The 23,481-nt window shown below is 45.0% G+C and overlaps 1 protein-coding gene across 7 annotated transcripts in view; it reads left to right on the forward strand.

Moving 5' to 3' along the window:
- shank2b (SH3 and multiple ankyrin repeat domains 2b) overlaps positions 1-23,481 on the forward strand; it is a 236,034-nt gene that overhangs the window by 81,087 nt on the left and 131,466 nt on the right. For all 7 annotated transcript variants that reach the window (XM_085907072.1, XM_085907074.1, XM_085907071.1 and 4 more), the window contains one exon: positions 2,919-2,996. In XM_085907072.1, the coding sequence (XP_085763198.1) occupies positions 2,919-2,996 (78 nt within the window). The remainder of the gene's footprint in view (positions 1-2,918; positions 2,997-23,481) is intronic.

The following is a 23,481-nucleotide window of genomic DNA, read 5'->3' on the forward strand; positions in this document are numbered from 1 at the left end:
CATGCGGCCGCAAATCCGATGACATGACTACAAAGTCGATCAACGAACTGCGGCCTAGGGTGTCCTGGTGCCAAGTGCACACATGGACACCCTTATGCTTGAACATGGTGTTCATTATAGAAAATCCGTGTCGAGCACAGAAGTCCAATAATAGAACACCGCTCGGGTTCAGATCGGGGGGGCCGTTCCTCCCAATCACGCCCTTCCAGGTCTCACTGTCATTGCCCACGTGAGCATTGAAGTCACCCAGTAGAACGATGGAGTCCCCAGAAGGAGCGCTCTCCAGCACTTCCTCCAGGGACTCCAAGAAGGGTGGGTACTCTGAGCTGCTGTTTGGTGCATAGACACAAACAACAGTCAGGACCTGTCCCCCCACCCGAAGGCGGAGGGAGGCTACCCTCTCGCTCACCGGGGTGAACCCCAATGTACAGGCGCCCAGTCGGGGGGCAATAAGTATGCCAACACCTGCTCGACGCCTCTCACCGTGGGCAACTCCAGAGTGGAAGAGAGTCCAGCCCCTCTTGAGAGGGCTTGTACCAGAGCCCAAATTATGTGTGGAGGCAACTCCGACTATGTCTAGTCTGAACTTTTCTGCCTCACACACCAGCTCGGGCTCCTTTCCAGCCAGAGAGGTGACATTCCATGTCCCCAGAGCCAGCCTCTGCAGCCGGGGATCGGACCGGCAAGGTTCTCCCCGCCTTTGGCCGCCGCCCAGCTCACTTTGCACCCAACCCCTTTGGCCCCTCCTACAGGTGGTGAGCCCATGGGAAGGGGGACCCACTTTTTCTTTTCGGGCTATGCCCGACCTGACCCCATGGGTGAGGGCCCGGCCACCAGGCGCTTGCCTTCGAGCCCCACCTCCAGGCCTGGCTCCAGAGAGGGGCCCCGGTGACCCGCGTCCGGGCGAGGGAAAACTAGTTCCATATATTTAACTCATCAAGGTGACAACTCACGGAGTGTACTATGATTCCAATATAAAAATAAAAATGACACAAGTGTTAGTGCAACTCTTAGATGTACCATAATTTTCGGACTATAAGTCGTGGTTTTTGTCATAGTTTGGGTGGGGGGGCGACTTATGCTCAGGAGCGACTTATATGTGATTTTTTTTCACAAATTTTTAAGATTCAAAAATCCGCGATGTAGTGAAACCGCCATAAACGAACCGCAATGTAGCAAGGGATTACTGTGATTTGAACTGCAAGTGACGTCACCCGTGCCGCGCGGCGGTTGTTTACATAAAGGGCAAAGAATTTGATCACGGGATGACGAAGATGACGAAGATGACGAAGATGACGAAGATGACGAAGATGACGAAGGGCCCCACGTACTACCGGCATCATTAGCGGCTTTGTTTGTAAGTGACACGGAGGACGAAGAGTTTGAAGGATTTAATGATTTGGAGTGACACAGAAGGTTTGAAAAACTATTACGGCTTTTATGCACGCCCGGTCCTTCTCGACGGGAGCTCTCTTTCACCTCCGTGGATGGAAGTCGGGGGCCGGCGCTCGGCCGAGTGGCTGTCCGGAGACGGTTGATGGGGTTCGGACATGGCTTTTACGCACGCACGCTCCTATTCTATGGAGCTCTCTTCCACCTCCGTGGATGGAAGTCGGGGGCTGGCCCTCGGCCGGGTGGCTTGTCCGGGGACGGTGGATGGGGCTCAGACATGGCTTTTACGCATGCCCGGTCCTATTTTATGGCGCTCTCTTCCACCTCCGTGGCTGGAAGTTCAGTAGTTGTTGGCTCGTTGAACTCTTGTTTTGTTAAATAAAGAGCCGTTTATCAAACCCACGTCTTTCCTGGTGCTTTGTTTACGCTACAATATCGTTATATACTAGATCTCTGCAGCGCATGCGCGGCGTTGTTGACATAAAGAACGAGGAATTTGATCGATGGATTTAATGATTTGGAGTGACACAGATGGTTTGATAATATTGTTGTTATATAAACCCACGTCTTTCCAGGTACTTTGTTAACGCTACAATATAGTTATATACTAGATCTCTGCAGCGCACGCGCAGCGTTGTTGACATAAAGAACGAGGAATTTGATCAATGGATTTAATGAATTGGAGTGACACAGATGGTTAGATAAACGTCTTATTTATGTAATACTTACTTGAATAACTCAGTAATGTTATGTCAGGCTCGTTCTCAGCTCCCCGTTTGTGTATATGTCACGTTAGCATACCGTATCGTTTAGCCTGTTGTTGCTGGTTCATGTCTGTTTTTGGTGTTGGATTTTGACAAATAAATTTGCCCCAAAAGTGCGACTTTTACTCTGGTGCCATTTATATATGTTTTTTTCACTTTATTGTGCATTTTATGGCTAGTGCGACCTATACTCCGGAGCGACTTATAGTCCGAAAATTACGGTACGTAGCATCTCTGATACTATTTAATGCTAACCACACAGGTATCTATCAATATCTGCATAGGTATCAGTGTCAGTATGAGCCATTTTCTAACCCTCGAGAGCTAAAAAAAAGTCTTTGTATTTGTGCGTGCGCAGTCCATGCGTGGTTGAGCACTTTGTGGGCGTTTTGTGCAGCAGATTTGAGCCCCTCAGCAGTCTCCATTTCTCTGTTCTTCTCCCTCGCTCTTCTCTCAATTTCTCGCGTCCTCCCTCTCTCTGGAGTGGAAGAAGTGGAAGAATACATCCACGCTTAACAGCCAGTGAGGTTGCATTCCTGACATAGGTGGTAGATGTTATGTTGTCGCTCCTCGCCCTGTGCCAGGGATGGGACGATATTAAACAGTTCATGCTCTACTGACTTCTTTTGCTTTGGACAATTCTTCTTATGTCACTGGAAGACTAGCAACATTTCTCCTGACCAAAGTAGGAGAGTTGACGAGCCTCGTTGTTGTCTTAGATCACTTTGTTCTGTCTTTAAATCTGTATTCTTTCATCCCCAGGATAATTGTGCCAAGGTGCTGCTTGTTCGTGGAGCTGATAAAGAGGTGAGGAACTACAACAGCCAGAGTCCCTTTCAGGTAAAACTTTGCCCATTGTATGTTAATCACAAAAGCAAATTGATTTAAGCTTTCAGCACATGGGAAAAGCATTTAGGGTACATTTCACATTGTTTCCATGGTAACAGTACTATATAGTCAGGGTCAGCCGCAACAAGGGATTGTAAATGTCTTTCTGGTTAAAACTGGACTAATCCAGATTTTTTTCTTTCATTGAAATTTTTTGGGAAATCGAGAGTCGTTAACTTTGGTCATTGATATTTGTGGACATTTGTGTTTTTTTGTCACAGTGCAAACATTTTTGTATTAATACCACGGACTAAAAATATTTCATTTGTAGGCCCTGATTAATGGACAGGAGGTTGCTGCATTGTGGATTAGTGTCAATTTAGAACCAAATATCTCGCCTTTTACTATGAAATGGGCATGTTCTACTGTGGCTTTCTCCAAAACTTTTCTTCCACAAAATATGTATTCAAGACTCTAAATTGGCCTTGATTGTGAATGGTACTTGGTTTTAATTGGTTGGCAACCAGTCCAGGGTTTACCCAACCTATCATCTAAAGCTGTCTTGCCTCAAGATGACCTTAATGAGATCAAGTGCAATAGAGAATGGATGATTAGATGTATCCAGTGCTTTAAATGGGCCAGTACGCAGTGATACATATTACTGCCACTTCTCTAGCTTACTGGGAGTTTTTGCCACATATCAGGACTTCACATGAGCTACATTATCCTCTCTTGTGCAATTTCTCTTTTGTACTTTGTGATACTCATACGAATCCTTTAGTGGTACCTCAAATTGGCAAGAGGGTATTTTTTCTGCCTCCGGTAACAGTTTATTTGGTGTTTGCGCCGTCATTTAGACATGTCAAGGAAGCTACAAACATGCTAAAAACGGGACACACCACCCACTCAGAGGCTATCTGCAAATGAAAAGCATACTAATGCATTGATGCCAATGCAACTGTCTACGTAATCTTTTATTTTGAAGTGGGCCCGTGTTGTGGTGTGACGGTCAGGTGGACTTGCCTCTTGAAAATTTGGCTTACCTCATCAGAGTTTTTGTGCCATTGCATAGTTAATACCAACATCAACTCAGCACCATTCTGAAATCATATTCAATTGCTCATTTAGGATACTAAGAAACAGCAAGTTAATTATGTGTTCATTTGATGATATGGCACAAGTCTCTGGCATTATTGGGGAACCGACGTCTGTGCATGAGTACGATGGCCATCAGGTTTGAATGTGCTGCTAACTGCCAAATGATGCAAAAAAAGAAATGATGCAAACTAAAAGAAGACAAACATATCCAAACAAAAAACACATACATACTCAAAACAACGCTACTAATAAGAAATGCTACAAGTGGCAAAACACTACAAACACAAAATGATGCATTGGTATGTGGAGAGAAATTTTAGAAATATAAAATAAATTCTAAATAAGATCCTCTTCAATGCCTTTAATTTGGTACTTTGTGTAGGTCAGTTCAAAATACTTTTCATGCAAATCTTTATTTTAAAACATCGTTTTTTTTAATTGATTTAACAAAAATGCATTAATTTTAGTTATTTTCCATTGTTTATTTTTTATTTTTTCGTTTTGTTGTATTTGCTTAAAATATAGTAAAAAAAAAAGTGATTTCATAAATTTTGTTAACTAAAATAAGATTACTGCAACTACCTTCATCTTCTTCATCTTCATCTTCTTCCGCTTATCCGGGGTCGGGTCGCGGGGGCAGCAGCTTTAGGAGGGACTCCCAGACCTCCCTCTCCCCAGCCACTTCCTCCAGCTCATCCCGGGGGATCCCAAGGCGTTCCCAGGCCAGCCGAGAGACGTAGTCTCTCCAGCGCGTCCTGGGTCATCCCCGGGGTCTCCTACCGGTGGGACATGCCCGGAACACCTCCCCAGGGAGGCGTCCAGGAGGCATCCTGATGAGATGCCCGAGCCACCTCATCTGGCTCCTCTCAACGTGGAGGAGCAGCGGCTCTACTCTGAGTCTCTCCCGGATGACCGAGCTTCTCACCCTATCTCTAAGGGAGAGCCCGGACACCCTGCGGAGGAAACTCATTTCAGCCGCTTGTATCCTGGATCTCGTTCTTTCGGTCACGACCCATAGCTCGTGACCATAGGTGAGGGTAGGAGCGTAGATCGACCGGTAAATCGAGAGCTTTGTCTTTTGGCTCAGCTATCTCTTCACCACGACGGACCGGTACAGAGTCCGCATTACTGCCGACGCTGCACCGATCCGCCTGTCGATCTCGCGCTCCATCCTGCCCTCACTCGTGAACAAGACCCGAAGATACTTGAACTCCTCCACTTGGGGCAGGATCTCATCCCCGATCCGGAGAGGGCATTCCACGGACTGAGGAAGCCAACAGCACCACGTCATCTGCAAAAAGCAGTGACGCGATGCTGAGGTCCCCAAACCGGACCCCCTCAACGCCTCGGCTGCGCCTAGAAATTCTGTCCGTAAAAATTATGAACAGAATCGGTGACAAAGGGCAGCCTTGGCGGAGTCCAACCCTCACTGGGAACGAATCCGACTTAATGCGGAAATGCGGACCAAACTCTGGCATCGGTGATACAGGGACCGAACCGCCCTTATCAGTTGGCTCGGCACCCCGTACTCCCGAAGCACCCCCCAGAGAACCTCCCGAGGGACACGGTCGAACGCCTTCTCCAAGTCCACAAAACACATGTGGACTGGTTGGGCGAACTCCCATGCACCCTCGAGGATCCTGCCGAGGGTGTAGAGCTGGTCCACTGTTCCACGGCCAGGACGAAAGCCACACTGCTCCTCCTGAATCCGAGGTTCGACCTCCCGACGGATCCTCCTCTCCAGCACCCCTGAATAGACCTTACCAGGGAGGCTGAGGAGTGTGATTCCCCTGTAATTGGAACACACCCTCCGGTCCCCCTTCTTAAAGAGGGGAACCACCACCCCAGTCTGCCAATCCAGAGGCACCGTCCCCGATGTCCACGCAATGCTGTAGAGGCGTGTCAGCCACGACAGCCCCACAACATCCAGAGCCTTTAAGAACTCCGGGCGGATCTCATCCACCCCCGGGGCCTTGCCACCGAGGAGTTTTTTAACTACCTCAGTGACTTCGACCTCCGAGATTGGAGAGTCCGCCTCAGAGTCCCCAGGCCCTGCTTCCACAATGGAAGGCGTGTCGGTGGAATTGAGGAGGTCTTCGAAGTATTCCCCCCACCGACTCATGACATCCCGAGTCGAGGTCAGCTCCACTGTAAACAGTGTTGACCGTCCACTGCTTCCCCCTCCTGAGACGCCGGATGGTGGACCAGAATTTCCTCGAAGCCGTCCGGAAGTCATTCTCCATGGCCTCGCCAAACTCCTCCCACGCCCGAGTTTTTGCCTCAGCAACTGCCGAAGCCGCGTTCCGCTTGGCCATCCGGTACCTGTCAGCTGCCTCCGGAGTCCCGCAGGCCAAAAAGGCCCTATAGGACTCCTTCTTCAGCTTGACGGCATCCCTTACCGCCGGTGTCCACCACCGGGTTCGGGGATTGCCGCCACGACAGGCACCAACAACCTTACGGCCACAGCTACGGTCGGCTGCCTCAACAATGGAGGCGCGGAACAAGGTCCACTCGGACTCAATGTCCCCCGCCTCCCCTGGGACGTGGAAAAAGCTCTGCCAGAGGTGGGAGTTGAAGCTCTTCCTGACAAGGGATTCTGACAGACGTTCCCAGCAGACCCTCACAGAGCGTTTGGGCCTGCCAGGTCGGACCGGCATCTTCCCCCACCATCGGAGCAACCCACCACCAGGTGGTGATCAGTTGACAGCTCCGCCCCTCTCTTCACCCGAGTGTCCAAAACATGCGGCCGCAAATCCGATGACACGACTACAAGGTCGATCAACGAACTGCGGCCTAGGGTGTCCTGGTGCCAACTGCACACATGGACACCCTTATGCTTGAACATGGTGTTCATTATAGAAAATCCGTGTCGAGCACAGAATTCCAATAATAGAACACCGCTCGGGTTCAGATCGGGGGGGCCGTTCCTCCCAATCACGCCCTTCCAGGTCTCACTGTCATTGCCCACGTGAGCATTGAAGTCACCCAGTAGAACGATGGAGTCCCCAGAAGGAGCGCTCTCCAGCACTTCCTCCAGGGACTCTAAGAAGGGTGGGTACTCTGAGCTGCCGTTCGGTGCATAGACACAAACAACAGTCAGGACCCGTCCCCCCACCCGAAGGCGGAGGGAGGCTACCCTCTCGCTCACCGGGGTGAACCCCAATGTGCAGGCGCCCAGCCGGGGGGCAATAAGTATGCCAACACCTGCTTGACGCCTCTCACGGTGGGCAACTCCAGAGTGGAAGAGAGTCCAGCCCCTCTCGAGGGGACTTGCACCAGAGCCCAAACTATGTGTGGAGGCAAGTCCGACTATGTCTAGTCGGAACCTTTCTGCCTCACACACCAGCTCGGGCTCCTTTCCAGCCAGAGAGGTGACATTCCATGTCCCTAGAGCCAGCCTCTGCAGCCGGGGATCGGACCGCCAAGGTCCCCGCCTTTGGCCGCCGCCCAGCTCGCTATGCACCCGACCCCTTTGGCCCCTCCTATAGGTGGTGAGCCCATTGGAAGGGGGACCCACGTTTTCTTTTCGGGCTATGCCCGACCGGACCCCATGAGCGAAGGCCCGGCCACCAGGCGCTCGCCTTCGAGCCCCACCTCCAGGCCTGGCTCCAGAGAGGGGCCCCGGTGACCCGCATCCGGGCGAGGGAAAACGACGTCCATTTATTGTAATCATCATCAGGGGTCTTCTGAGCCGTGCTTTGTCTGGCCCCTCACCTAGGACCCTTCTGCCATGGGTGACCCTACCAGGGGCATGAAGCCCCAGACAACATGGCTCCTAGGATCATAGGGGCACGCAAACCCCTCCACCACGATAAGGTGACGACTCACAGAGGGGATTTTATTACTGCAACTAGATTTGCATTTACCGGGTGTAAGAGGGCACATAAAAAACATAATATGGAAATCAAAAAGTGGATGTCCAGGCCAAAGCGAAGAGCTGTCAAAGGAGCCCTCGATCGTCCTGGCAGTGTCTTTGAGGAGGGTATTCCGCTGTAGTTCCCTCATCCTGAATTGGTCCACGAGAATCTAGATAGCCGCTGTCAGCTTGGGTGTCACCTAACCACCTCCCCAGCCGGGGAGGAGTGGGGGGAGTGGGATCGGGGAGAGGGAGCAAAAACAAACTCCAGCCGAATCGGCCACTACAAATTAATTACAGGCCATATCATAGAAATATGTCTTTAAACGTGTCTTAAATGTTTCTACTGAGGGAGCAGTTCTAATATCCATTGGTAGGGCATTCCAGAGCTCTGGAGCCCGAATAGAAAATGCTCTAGACCCTGCAGACATTTTTTTGGCCCTCTGTGTCACTAAAAGACAAGCATTTTGGGAACGAAGGTTACGAGACAGAACATGTTAGGGTTTATAAACTATCTTGATCGTATGATTATGTTGGGATGTAGACTAGAATGAAGGTACAAAATCTGATATATATATATATATATATATATATATATATATATATCAGATTATATATATATAATAAGTCGCTCCAGAGTATAAGTCGCACCAGCCATAAAATGCACAATAAAGTGAAAAAAACCCATATATTAATCGCACCGGAGCTGTAAGTCGCACTTTTGGGGCAAATTTATTTGTCAAAATCCAACACCAAAAACAGACATGAACCAGCAACGACAGGCTAAACGATACGGTATGCTAACGTGACATATACACAAACGAGGAGCTGAGAACGGGCCTGACGTAACATTCAGAGTTATTCAAGTAGGTATTACATAAATAACACGTTTATCAAACCATCTGTGTCACTCCATTAAGTCTATCGATCTTCCTTTGTGTAAACAATGCCGTGTATGTGCGCCGTCGGACACGTCGTGATTTGCATTTCTAATTATTCCACAGACCCACATAACGATACATAAGTATATTTCAAATAAATATCATATTACAACGATATTATCAAACCATCTGTGTAACTCCAAATCATTCAATCGATCGATCAAATTCCTCGTTCTTTATGTCAACAACGCCGCGTGTGCGCTGCAGAGATCTAGTATATAACTATATTGTCGCGTTAACAAAGTACCAGGAAAGACGTGGGTTTGGTAAATGGCTCTTTACTGAACAAAACAAGAGTTCAATGAGCCAAGAACTACTGAACTTCCAGCCACGGAGGTGGAAGAGAGCTCCATAAAATAAGACCGGGCGGGCGTAAAAGCCATATCCGAGCCCCATCCACTTTCCCCAGACAGCCACCCAGCCGAGCGCCGGCCCCCGACTTCCATCCATGGAGGTAAAAGAAAGCTCCGTAGAGTATGACCGGGCATGCGTAAAAGCCATGTCCGAGCCCCATCCATCGTCCCCGGACAGCCATTCGGCCGAGCGCCGGCCCCCGACTTCCATCCACGGAGGTGAAAGAGAGCTCCCGTCGAGAAGGACCGGGCGTGCGTAAAAGCCATAGTAGTTTTTCAAACCTTGTGTGTCACTCCAAATCATTAAATCCTTCAAACTCTTCGTCCTCCGTGTCACTTACAAACAAAGCCACTAATGATGCCGGTAGTACGTGTGGCCCTTCGTCATCTTCGTCATCCCGTGATCGAATCCTTTGTCCTTTAGGTAAACAACCGCCGCGCGGCACGGGTGACGTCACTTGCAGTTCAAATGACAGTAATCCCTTGCTACATCGCGGTTCGTTTATCGCGGTTTCACTACATTGTGGATTTTTGAATTTTGAAAATTTGTGAAAAAAATCACATATAAATCGCTCCTGAGTATAAATCGCCCCCCCCACCCAAACTATGACAAAAAACGTGATTTATAGTCCGAAAATTACAATAGTCATGCTTACAACCAAATAGATAACAACATCAAATAAACATGACTTGTTTTCATTTAGGTTTGCTAGAAATGTACAGTTAATCATTATTTTAGAAGTATCAAATAACCACTCTGGAATACCAATACCTACTTTTTTAATCCCCCGAGTTAATTGTGATATGCTTTTAAATTTGCATCCAATTAATCAAATTCAGACAAAAGATTGCAATCCATGAAAAACACATTAAATGTCTTTACGCCAATCTCTCGAAATTGGTGTCATTTCAATATATTTTGCCCTTATTTCTAGCCCTGCTTTCAGTTCCTTACAACATTTTGGGTCCAACAATTTTATTTACAACCACAAACAATTGCATTTAGACCACTATAAAAACTATGCCCAGATTAGTAGAATGTATTGTTAAATGAAATGACATGATATCTTTGAAAATTTTCATTATTCAACTTTTGAGTCCATTATTCAGGTGGGGGGTTAAAGCTATTAGTCCTCTTTTTAAATAATTTTGTAACTTATTTTGTAAAATTAAAGATGGGCTACCGAATATCTTAAAATAATAGCATAACCTTTCCATGGGCTCTATTTAGGAGGGGCCAAAAGGGTCAGGTGCGGTGGGACTTCAGTGCTAACATTGCCAAATACATTGGGACCTGACATGTTGTGACTGGGAGGAATGCACTCCTGCCTCCTTTTGGTACGAAACATAGTTTTTGGTCAACTTTGTTGCTGTTTTATCAGATTTGCAGCCACATGTCTTGGATACTTGAGTGAAGAGGGAACTGAGCAACAAATAAATCATCAACACATTGATACATTGGCTCCAGTTGTGGGGTTGCTGGTCTGATCTGGCAGACGAAATATGAGGGTTTGCTTGGAAAGTCCACTAGCTCTCATAGATAAATCACTCTCTAAATCTAAAGGTAAAGCTAGAGAGGCACAAACTGAAGCTCTTCTACTGACACTGACCTCAACACAATGACAAGCAGCCACTAGACATGCTGTGGACTCACTTGATTTCAAGAGGAAAATATTACTCTCTTGCACTTACTATCTTTATCTTATTGCACTCTCCACCTACACATGCAGCCAAAATCTGATTGCAACAAATGTGTGCCTGTGTTCTGAGTGGCTGGCAATCGAGGAGCTTTACTGTGGTCATTGGAGAATGCATAGGAAAGCTGTACAATTGTGCAAGAGATTTGATTTCAGACTGTACAAGATTTCCGTTTGTATTTTTTTACTTTTTTGAATTTAGGATGGGTCATTCACCATATGCCGATAGCCAATTACCGTAATATTCGGACTATAAGTCGCTCCGGAGTATAAGTCACACCAGCCATAAAATACAGAATAAAGTAAAAAAAAAAACATATATAAGTCGCACCGGAGTATAAGTTGCACTTTTGGGGCAAATTTATTTGTCAAAATCCAACACCTAAAACAGACATGAACCAGCAACAACAGGCTAAATGATACGGTATGCTAACGTGACATATACACAAGCGAGGAGCTGAGAACGGGCCTGACGTAACATTCACACGTTTATCAAACCATCTGTGTCACTCCAATTCATTAAATCCATCGATCTTGCTTTATATAAACAATGCCGCGTATGCGCCGCATATGCTGACGTCTGACCCGTTGTAAGTTGCATTTCTAATTATTCCACAGACCCATATCACGATATATAAGTATATTTCAAATAACTATCATCTTACAATGATATTATCAAACCATCTGTGTAACTCCAAATCATTCAATCGATCGATCAAATTTCTCGTTCTTTATGTCAACAACGCCGCGTGTGCGCTGCAGAGATCTAGTATATAACTATATTGTCGCGTTAACAAAGTACCAGGAAAGACATGGGTTTGGTAAATGGCTCTTTACTTAACAAAACAAGAGTTCAATGAGCCAAGAACTACTGAACTTCCAGCCACGGAGGTGGAAGAGAGCTCCATAAAATAGGACCGGGCGTGCGTAAAAGCCATGTCTGAGTCTCATCCACCATCCCCATACAGCCACCCAGCCGAGCGCCGGCCCCCGACTTCCATCCACGGAGGTGAAAGAAAGCTCCGTAGAGTATGACCGGGCATGCGTAAAAGCCATGTCCGAGCCCCATCCACCGTCCCCGGACAGCCACCCGGCCGAGCGCCGGCCCCCGACTTCTATCCATGGAGGTGAAAGAGAGCTCTCATCGAGAAGGACAGGGCGTGCGTAAAAGCCATAATAGTTTTTCAAACCTTCTGTGTCACTCCAAATCATTCAAACTCTTCATCCTCCGTGTCACTTACAAACAAAGCCGCTAATGATGCCGGTAGTACGTGGGGCCCTTCGTCATCTTCGTCATCTTTGTCATCTTCGTCATCCCGTGATCGAATCGAAAATAGTTCCTAATAGCAAAGGATGGTTTCGATCCATCGACCTCTGGGTTATGGGCCCAGCACACTCCTGCTGCGCAACTCTGCTGCTCGTCACTATTCATTCAGGATGTCCTCTAATCGGCAAACGAGCATTAGGTTCCAACTCGCAACTGGATTCTGATTGTCACTCATATTGTTTCGCCTCTTTTGTGTACAGGCTTCATTACATTATGAACAAAGCTTAGTTGGGCAGCACTAACAATGCAGGTGGAGAAACCAACTATGTATCCTCTGATTTTGCACGAGTTTTAATGTCCACATTAATATTTACATTAATACATATTTCATATAATTGTCAACATGTTTCAGGGTAGTACGACCCAGCGGTCTAAGACGCTGCATGGAAGCTCCATGGGTTCAGATCTCACCACTTTCATTCAAGATTCAAGATTCAAGAAGAATTTATTCGCCATGTTTTGAGTGTGCCAAACATAGCAGTCGTTACATCACAGTCTCTGTTCAACATTTAGGTGACTAACAACACTCATGACATGTGAAAATGACAAATGACAATATTCTCAGCCATCCCCTGATCTTAAACTCCCAAGAGGGCAAGGAAAAACTCAAATCTCCGACTAGGGGAAGTGAGAAACCTTGAGAAGAGACCACAGATGGGAGGGTCCCACTTCCATGATGACCAGGCTGCAATGAATGCAGAGAAGACACATAGTGCAAACAGTGTAGACAATCCAAAAAGGTGTGGAGAGCAGGATGTTATTGCACAGATATGACTCTGAGACTCTAAGAGTGGTGTGAGTTCATCAGAGCAACAGCCTGGGGGAAGAAGCTGTTTCTGTGTCTGCTGGTTTGGTGTACAGAGCTATATAACGCCGTCCGGAGCGGAGTAGTTCAAACAGACTGTTACTTGGGTGAGAAGGGTCTGTAGAGATGTTTGAAACTGGGTTTAGTAATACCTTCTGCCAGAAATGGGGACTCGAGTCACTGTGACTTGGACTCGAGTCGACTCGAGTCGCTGTTTTGATGACTTGTGACTTGAGACTCGACTTGGACTTGGAAGTTAAAGACTCGGGACTTGACTTGAGACACGATGACTTGAATGACTTCAGTGTGATTTAGTTCATGTTTTCGGTTTGAAAATAAAATTAATAATACATTTAAAAAGATAATATCGATAACACGGTAGGAGCGCAGGCTGAGAATGTCGTTTTCATGATTGCATCACTACCCTGTCAATCAATCAGTCGTGCCCTCTCTACATACCTAACGTGATTATTGGAGAATCAAGCCCCTTTATATCAGACATATATCAAACATGTCAGCGGGAGCGGGCGCGGCACCGCGAGTCATCACCTTTGGCTATCATAATTACCTTTATGACGGCAAAAGACGGACAGCACAGTGCAAGATATGCAACAGAAACATTTCAGACACCCAGATGACAACTTCAAACTTTGTCCATTTGAAGTTTATAGAGCTCTGGTTTCTCCAGATGTTACAGATGAAACATAAAATGTTTCTAATGCTCTTTAATGTGTTCTTTCATTTTTTTCAGATTCTTTTTTCATATGTGCAACTCAAATGTGTCAGACACTGTCGGCAGACGTTAATTTGTTTAGATTGAGCTGTCAATAAATCATTGTATGAGGTAATTTCTTTGGTTGGTTCAAAATGCTGCTGCCCGCATCATCGCCAGAACCCCTGTCCATCATCACATCACTCCTGTTCTGCTCCAACTTCACTGGCTTCCTATAAAACACCGCATTAACTATAAAATCCTCCTCTATACATTTAAGGCCATCTATAACCTCGCCCGTTCATACCTGACTGACCTCCTCCACATTAACATTCCGCATCTACTATTACCCTCACCGTCCCCCCATTCCGTCTGTCCACTATGGGGGCTAGAGCCTTCACCTGCTCTGCCCCCCGTCTCTGGAACTCTCTCCCCCCTGACATTCGAAACATTGACTCCATTTTACAGTTTGCATCCCACCTAAAAACCCACCTCTTTAAGCAAGCATATACTTGAACTCCTCATTCTGCTGCAGATGTTTCCTTGCTTTTATACTGTTTTCATATTTGATTGTGTATGTTATTATATCTTTGAACGGCGTCCTTGAGTGCCATGAAAGGCACCTTACAAATAAAATGTATTCTTATTATGGTTATTATTTTGTTTGATTCCATGGTGTATTTTATTCAATATCAGTAATTACAGTGCAAATCCAAATTATTGTCATATTTTTTAAACAGGTTCGACACATAGGACAATGATGATTACTTAAAGTTACTTATATCTTGTCTTTTCACGTTACTAAGATCAGATTCTGCGGGTAAAATTGCAATAAGGTGACTTGACTTTGACTTGACCTGACCTATTTAAGGACTTGACCTGACTTAACATAATTTGTGACTTGACTTGCCCAAGAAAAAAAATAACTTAGGACTTACTCAAGACTTTAAGGCAGGGGTGCTCATTACGTCGATCGCGATCGAGGCAGTACTGGTCGATTGCAGCGTGACGTTAAAAGAAAAATTTGTCAGCCTATCATCACATAATTGGTCGTGTGCAGGCTGAGAGGTCAAATGCTCTGGATTTAGAGTCCAGTTTCTCACGAGGCATATGGCCAAATCCAGCTTCTTATATGCCAGCTTTCACAATACTTCGTGCTTTCTAAATGTGATCCATGGATCTTCTGCCACAAAGCGGAGCTGTTTGATTTTCTCTATTATGTTTAGTCCTTTTACCACTGGTTTGACAGAAACAACATAGATTCCATCCATCCATTTTCTGTACTGCTTATTCCTACGGGGGTCGCGCCATGCTGGAGCCTATCCCAGCCGTCATCGAGCAGTAGGCGGGGGACACCCTGAACTGGTCGCTAGCCAATCGCAGGGCACAAAGAGACAAACAACCATCCTCACTGGTGCCTACGGGCAATTTGGAGAGCTGAATCAGCCTACCATGCATGTTTTTGGGATGTGGGAGGAAACCGGAGTGTCTGGAGAAAACTGATGGAGGCACGGGGAGAACATGCAAACTCCACACGAGAGGGCCGGAGGTGGAATCAAACCCGCACCCTCTGAACTTTGAAGCGGACGTGCTAACTAGTGCTCCACCGAGCCACCCTCATAGTTTCCATTTAGTAGTCAAGTCTCAACTATCCAATATTACTTTTCAAGAACTAGACTCGAAAGGTGTTCTAAATACAGTGTTATTATAATGCAAAGCTTAAGTCAGTTGGAAAAAAGCTAAATATTTTCCATGTGAATTAAGGATCAGGGACTTCCTCTGTGCTACAGCCCAAATGTGGTTTTACACTACTAAATCGCTGCAGATACCAGATTATGGTTCTGATCCATTGATTTTTTGTCTTTGTGCCCAGCACACTGCCTCTGTGCCACTCTGCTGCTGAATTAAAGCAGTTTGTTTTGTTCTTACTTGTCCTTAATAAACATTAGGTCCCAAATCAATCACCACACACAATACAGTCAACTCTCAACTATCCAATATTTCTTTTCAAAAACTAGACTCAAAAGGTGTTCTAAATACAGTGTTATTATAATGCAAAGCTTAAGTCAGTTGGAAAAAAGCTACATATATTCCATGTGAATTAAGGATCAGGGACATCCTCTGTGCCACAGACAAAATGTGGTTTTACACTACTAAATCGCTGCAAATACCAGATCATGGTTCTGATCCATTGATCTTTGGTCTATTTGCCCAGCACACTGCCTCTGTGCCACTCTGCTGCTGAATTAAAGCAGTTTGTTTTGTTCTTACTTGTCCTTAAGAAACATTAGGTCCCAAATCAATTACCACACACAATACAGGTTCTTCATATTGAGAAACACTGAAAGACCATTTGAAAAAGAACCAAAAAATGAACTCTTTGGGCACAAGATACATTTGTGTTAGTTTTAATGGAAAATATACATTGAGCAGTAGGAGAGAAGTCTCTTGTATTTTTATTCCAGTATACCGTATTTAACAATCTTAAGCAAAGATGTTGGAGCCATCCACCCATTTTGTGAAACGACCATCCTTATTATAGGATCGTGGGCATGCTATCCTGTCTGTCATAGGGCGAAAGGAGGGGTGCACAACTGGTCGGCATCCAATTGCAGGGCACAAACAACCATTCACAGAAACGTTCACATCTATGTGTGACAACTACAACTAATAATATCCAATCAATCCATGATGTATACGTATTTTTGGAATGTAGGAGGAAACCCGAGTACCCCGAGGAAACTCATGCAGGCCAAGGGAGAACATGCAAATTTAGTAATGCTGGAATTCAAATTCACAACCTCAGAACTGTGAGGCGGGCATACCAATCGGTCAGCAACCATGCTGCCAACAATTCCAGATAATATTTATTTGGGAAGGGGGGCACTAAAACATTCAGGGATTAGAAGACTCACAATACTTCAGAACAGGGTCAAGCAAGCGCTGTACAGCTATGATAACGATCCTGATCATTTCAATTACTTGGTGTTTTGTATGGGGGACACCATGGGGTCAGGTGCCCTGGAAGGCCAGAGTTGGTGACTCCTGCTTTAGAATATTTTTTTTCTCAGAAACAACTATTGCCTATTAAATGATTACGATAAATTTAGATATGTCACGACTGTCATTTTGCTGGCCTCACAGAACGTCTAACATTTGTAAATAGTTGTAAATAGTTTTGTTTCTCAACATTCTAACAGTAATCTATCATTATTTATTGAAAAAATATATACTTAAAGGGAGTGCCATTTATGAATTTACTGTCAGATAAATTATCATCTCACTTCATGTACCAACTGTACTGCGATGATCCTCTCATTTTCTTAAAGAGGCCGCACACCATTAAAATAAACGCGTAAACGTAATGACCAAAACATTCTCCAAACTATCAACTACTGGAATAATAATACAAGGCAAAACAGTTATTGATCAGATTACATGTAAACTACTTAAGACATTCTGTACGTACGTATACTGTATTTATTCTGATGTTGAGGGTTCCAATTTCAAAGAGTGGTGGCTCCTTCCGTCTTTTACTCGAAGGGGTCACCACAGTGAAACACCAGTTTTTGTCCAGATGATTTGCATGAGAAGTCTTCGGCACAGTTTTTACGCCGGATGCCCTTCCTGACACAACCCTCTGCATTTACCCGGGATTGGGACCGGCACAGGGGAGACACTGACACGTGCCCCCTTATGGCTGCATATGGTTTCCTGACCGGGAATCGAACCCAAGCCTCGGGCGGTAAAAGTTCCGCATCCTAACCACTGGACCATCAGGGAGTTCCAATTTCAAAGAGTCACCAACAAAAAAACAAACTACAAACTATGAAATTCTTCACTGTGAACCAATCAACATGCAAAGAGATCCTGCTGCATTTGCTTTGTTCAGCGCGCAAGATGTGATTAATTACATTGATTATATTTTCAGAGGAGGATTCCACAATATATTTTTTAATGCTGTTGCAGTGGGTTTTTTTCATAGTTACTGTAGAATCACAATCACTTGAATAAGTTGTTTGGATAAAATTGTTTCACTACTACGTACACTTAAGGACCCCCTTCAATTCAATGGTAGCTCTTTATTTGTATAATTATCAGGTCTAAGCATCCTTAAAGAGAGTGAGCACCCTGCACATTTGACTATTGCTTTAAAGCGGCATCAGTAGAAGCCACAATATCAACCCAGGATTTCAGGCACAGCTGAATGAGGCACACGCATGTTGTGCTAATGTACGTATGTGCTCCTAATTATATCACTGGGTGGGTGTGTGGCCATACCGTTTGATAATATCACGTGTCTGAATTTGCATGTGTGTGTAGACCACAGCCAGTTATTTTTTCTTAACAAAATATTGGAAATAATTCTATGTTACAACTGAATTTAGCTGTCATATGCCAGTTTCTCTTTCATAAAGGGCATTTAGGGTGTTTAGTAGGGTTGGGAAGATTCACCGATATGCATCGGAAAATCGATACGACCTGTAAGATGCAGTTGCACTGGATCACATTGTTTTAATATTAAATCGTATTATATCGCAGGAGATGTCAGAATCGCATCTTATCGTTGGCAATTCCAAGAATCGGTAATGCATCGAAACGTTGGCAATGTATCGAGATGTGTATCGTATCGCTATGATGGTGAAGATTCCCATCCCTAGTATACACACTGTACTAGGGTTGGGAAGATTCACCGATATGCATCGAAAAATCGATACGACCTGTAAGATGCAGTTTCATCCTATCGAATCGCAGTGGATCGCATTGTTTTAAAATTAAATCGTACTGTATTCCACCGTATCGCAGGAGATGGGAGAATCGTATTGCATCTTGTCATCGGCAATTCCATGAATTGCGAATGCATCAAATCGTTGGCTGTGTATCGAGATGTGTATCGTATCGCTTTGATGGTGAAGATTCCCATCCCTAGTGTTCAGGTGTGAGAATTGGAAGCCTTTTGTAAAATTGGTTACTCTTACATAAAACAGTTCATACTACAGAACAATGGCAGCAGAAGATCTATTTGTGTGTGTTTAATACTTGTCCATATATATTTTCTTTTTTTTTCAAAAGACAATGTTGACTATTCAGGGTATCTGCGGGGTTGTGAAAATCACGGAATTTCATTTATTATACAAATTATATGTATGAGTAGGACCTGTGACCTACAGTATGTTGTAGTGTGCGGCGTTAATGCAATGCTGTGGGTGCCAACAACCATAAAAATAGAAGGTCCATGACGTCTATCAGTGTGCGTTCGCTTCTAACGCCATACCACTAGTCCCAACACTGTCAGTAAATAATAAATATTTTCATGAATTGTTGATTACCGTATTGGCCCGAATATAAGGAGACCCTGATTATAAGACGATCCCCTCTTTTTCAAGACTCAAGTTTGAAAAAAGACTTTTTGAACACCAAATTAAATTTTTATACAGAAAATAATTATAGTACATCTGAAACAAATGATTATAATAATATATTCGAGAAAGAAAAAGCACGTTATTTTGCCTCATTCAAATCATGCAAAAACGGTCTATTACTTCTTAATATCTGAACAGTTAGATATGTAAACTGAAGTGCAATCACATTTGTAAATGAATGGCTTCTGTTTTTTCCATTTTCTGTTATCTCTTCTCTTATTTTCTTCTCTTTTTTTCTTACCGCTATTTTTTATTTTTCTTCTTCGTGCTACCGCTATTTTTATTTTTATTCTTTGTGGCAGGGGTTTGCTTCGGCCTGGAGAGTTAAGTTCAGCATTCGCCTTAAAGATACCTGGCGCCAACTAGCGTTGTTAATGGGTATAATGTCTAGACCCCGAATGTAAGACGACCCCCACTTTTTCAGTCTTATTTCAATGCAAAAAACACTGTCTTATATTCGGGCCAATGCGGTATTTTAACGATTTAGCCTACTGTTGATCATCTGTAATAGGACCTATATCCATCCATCTATTATCTGTACGGCTTGTCCACATGGCGGTCACGGGGATAGTAGTTATAACATTGGCGAATCAATTTGATGAAAAAACATCTCTAACTGATTTTGTACTTATGGAAAATGTAATACCATAATTGTCGGCTAAGGTTGTTTGAATCCTCAATAAGATTGTGAAAGCGAGTGTAGCACTGCAAAAGTGGCGTGTGCTCTTTCTAACACGTAACAATGAAAAAATATTTTGTCCTTTCATTGCACTTACCTACTCAGAAAGTCGTGTGAGAAAATGACAGTAATCTGTAACTTTATTAACACAGAACTTTCAAAGGTTGTCATAGTTGCAGCTAGAATTCGTGTTGGTATTAAAAAATATTGCAACAGTATTAAAAAGGTATTTAAAAGTATTAAAGTACACTTAAGAGTTTATGTATATACCCGGATATTGTTCTATCTTCTATATTGTTACTATCAAAAGGGGTTGTTTTGATGTTCAAATGCAAAAAGAACCAGCTTATTCTGATGAAAAAGTAAATTGATGTATAAAAAGAGAACTACGTAGTTTGTACTGCTGCACTTTGTGTACTAATTAAAAGAGATATTAAGAGAATTAGCTTTTTCAGATATCATTGTGTGTTTTTTTACATTTTGAAATCAGCAAAACTGAATTACTTTTACATTATAACTACATTTTTTTTATTTTGACTTGTTTTTAATTAATATAGGTTTGTTTTTTAAGAAGCCAAAAGTACAGATAAATATATTCTGTTCTAAGTAAGAGAAGACTTTCGGAAGACAAATATTCTTCTCAGGTGAATAACTGCTCTCAAGCTTTGAGTTCATGTATTTCAATTTCTGAAGACAAAAATTGATAGCAGCAAAACCAAACAGAAATTGGCCACAGAAAAGGCCAGAAATAGCATCTCCAGGTAGTCAATCGCAATTTACTGTCCCTGTAAATTGGTGCATCGGAAGCATAACAATAGAGCTGTAATTTACGTATACATATGCCTGTTGCTTTCTGCCCAAATATACAGTACATTATGCACGTTGTGTCCTCTTATCCAACAGATTTTTAAAAAATCCAACAGTTCATCTTTACGTAAATATGGGTTCGAAAGTTTTCTAATTCAGCTCTTAAACAAAATATGCATGCAAAGTGCGCATTCTCACAACCATTGCCGATGATCAGTTGCAAACTGGGTTAAGAATATCAACATCAATTGATTTCCGCACATGGGCAGTGAGTATTAGGTTTTTAACATCATATCTGCTCTTGGATGGCAGTGTTCCTTCCACCTTTGATACTGCGTTATGAGCCAGAAAATTCCAGGATTGATTTCAACCCTGTATCCTGCATTTTTACCTTGTACAGAGAGCAATAAAAAGGCTGAAAGAAAACGCAGCCATTTTTAACGACTCTAATGCACATTGTGGAAGACAAGCAAAATTTGACCTCTATTTGATTTGCATAAAGGACAGTTGGAACCTCATCATAACAATAGACCATGGGAATGAATGCTCCTGCCATTACTAATTTACGAATTATATCATTAGGTGCTTACTCCCAGTTTGAACTCTTGATAGGATCTTTTGAACCAGAATGTTCCCACCAAATTTCCAATGTTCAACTCAGCTGCAAGTGCCCCACTATAATCCCGCTCATCCTTCCCTCCCCCAGCACTACATTTACTTCTGTTATACACAACCATATGTCTCCATGGCAACCAGAGAGGAACAGGAAAAGAATCAATGTGAGGGTGGTGATGATGGTCTTGGCAGTAGTGGTGGTGATGGTGGGTGGCGCAATGATAATGAACAATATATTGTGACTGTTTCCTGTTGCTTTTGTAGGTGATTTTGTTCTTGATTTTGCCTTGCGTCATCATTTAAAATGACCCCAGAAAGAATTCAAAGATGATGCCAAAAATATGCAATTTTCCATATAAATGAATACAGGCGTTCCCAGGCCAGCCGAGAGACATAGTCTCTCTAGCGCATCCTGGGTCGTCCCCGGGGTCTCCTACCAGTGGGACATGCCAGGAACACCTCCCCAGGGAGGCGTCCAGGAGCCATCCTGATGAGATGCCCGAGCCACCTCATCTGGCTCCTCTCAACGTGGAGGAGCAACGGCTCTACTTTTAGTCTCTCCCGGATGACCAAGCTCCTCACCCTATATCTTAGGGAGAGCCCGGACACCCTGCGGAGGAAACTCATTTCGGACACTTATATCCTGGATCTCATTCTTTTGGTCACGACCCATAGCGCGTGACCATAGGTGAGGGTAGGAGCATAGATCGACCGGTAAATTGAGAGCTTTGCCTTTTGGCTCAGCTCTCTCTTCACCACGACGGACCGGTACAGAGTCCGCATTACTGCCGACGCTAAACCGATCCGCCTGTCGATCTCGCGCTCCATCCTGTCCTCACTCGTGACCAAGACCCCAAGATACTTGAACTCCTCCACTTGGGGCAGGATCTCATCCCCGATCCGGAGAGGGCATTCTACCCTTTTCCGAACGAGGACCATGGACTCGGATTTGGAGCTGCTGACCCTCATCCCGACCACTTCACACTCGGCCGCGAACCGTTTCAGTGAGAGCTTGAGATCACGGCCTGAGGAAGCCAACATAACCACGTCATCTGCAAAAAGCAGAGCCGCGACGCTGAGGTCCCCAAACCGGACCCCCTCAACGCCTCGGCTGCACCTAGAAATTCTGTCCATAAAAATTATGAACAGAATCAGTGACAAAGGGCAGCCTTGGCAGTCCAACCCTCACTGGGAACGAATCAGACTTCCTGCTGGAAATGCGGACCAAATTCTGGCATCGGTGATACAGGGATCAAACCGCCCTTATCAGTTGGCTCGGCACCCCGTGCTTCCGAAGCACCCTCCACAGAATCTCCCGAGGGACACAGTCGAACGCCTTCTCCAAGTCCACAAAACACATGTGGACTGGTTGGGCGAATTCCCATGCACCTTCAAGGATCCTGCCGAGAGTGTAGAGCTGGTCCACTGTTCCACGGCCAGGACAAAAGCCACACTGCTCCTCCTGAATCCGAGGTTCGACCCCCCGACGGACCCTCCTCTACAGCACCCCTGAATAGACCTTACCAGGGAGGCTGAGGAGTGTGATTCCCCTGTAATTGGAACACACTCTCCGGGCCCCCTTCTTAAAGAGGGGAACCACCACCCCAGTCTGCCAATCCAGAGGCACCGTCCTCGATGTCCACCCAATGCTGTAGAGGCATGTCATCCATGACAGCCCCACAACATCCAGAGCCTTTAAGAACTCCGGGCACATCTCATCCACCCCCGGGGTCTTCGAAGTATTCTCCCTACCGACTCACGACGTTCCGAGTCGAGGTCAGCAGCACACCATCTCTACTGTAAAGTGTTGACCGTGCACTTCTTCCCCCTCCTGAGACACCGTATGGTGTGCCAGAATTTCCTCAAAGCCGTCCGGAAGTCATTCTCCATGGCGTCGCCAAACTCCTCCCACAGCCGGGTTTTTGCCGAAGCCGCGTTCTGCTTGGCCATCCGGAACCTGTCAGCTGCCATGGACAGATGGAGTCCCCAGAAGGAGCGCTCTCCAGCACCTCCTCCAGGGACTCCAAGAAGGGTGGGTACTCTGAGCTGCCATTTGGTGCTTAGACACAAACAACAGTCAGGACCCATCCCCCCCACCCGAAGGCGGAGGGAGGCCACCCTCTCGTTCACGGGGGTGAACCCCAATGTACAGGCGCCCAGCCGAGGAGCAATAAGTATGCCCAC

Source organism: Syngnathus leptorhynchus, chromosome 3, assembly GCF_054491065.1.
Source record: "Syngnathus leptorhynchus isolate UIUO chromosome 3, UIUO_Slep, whole genome shotgun sequence".
Lineage (NCBI taxonomy): Eukaryota > Metazoa > Chordata > Actinopteri > Syngnathiformes > Syngnathidae > Syngnathus > Syngnathus leptorhynchus.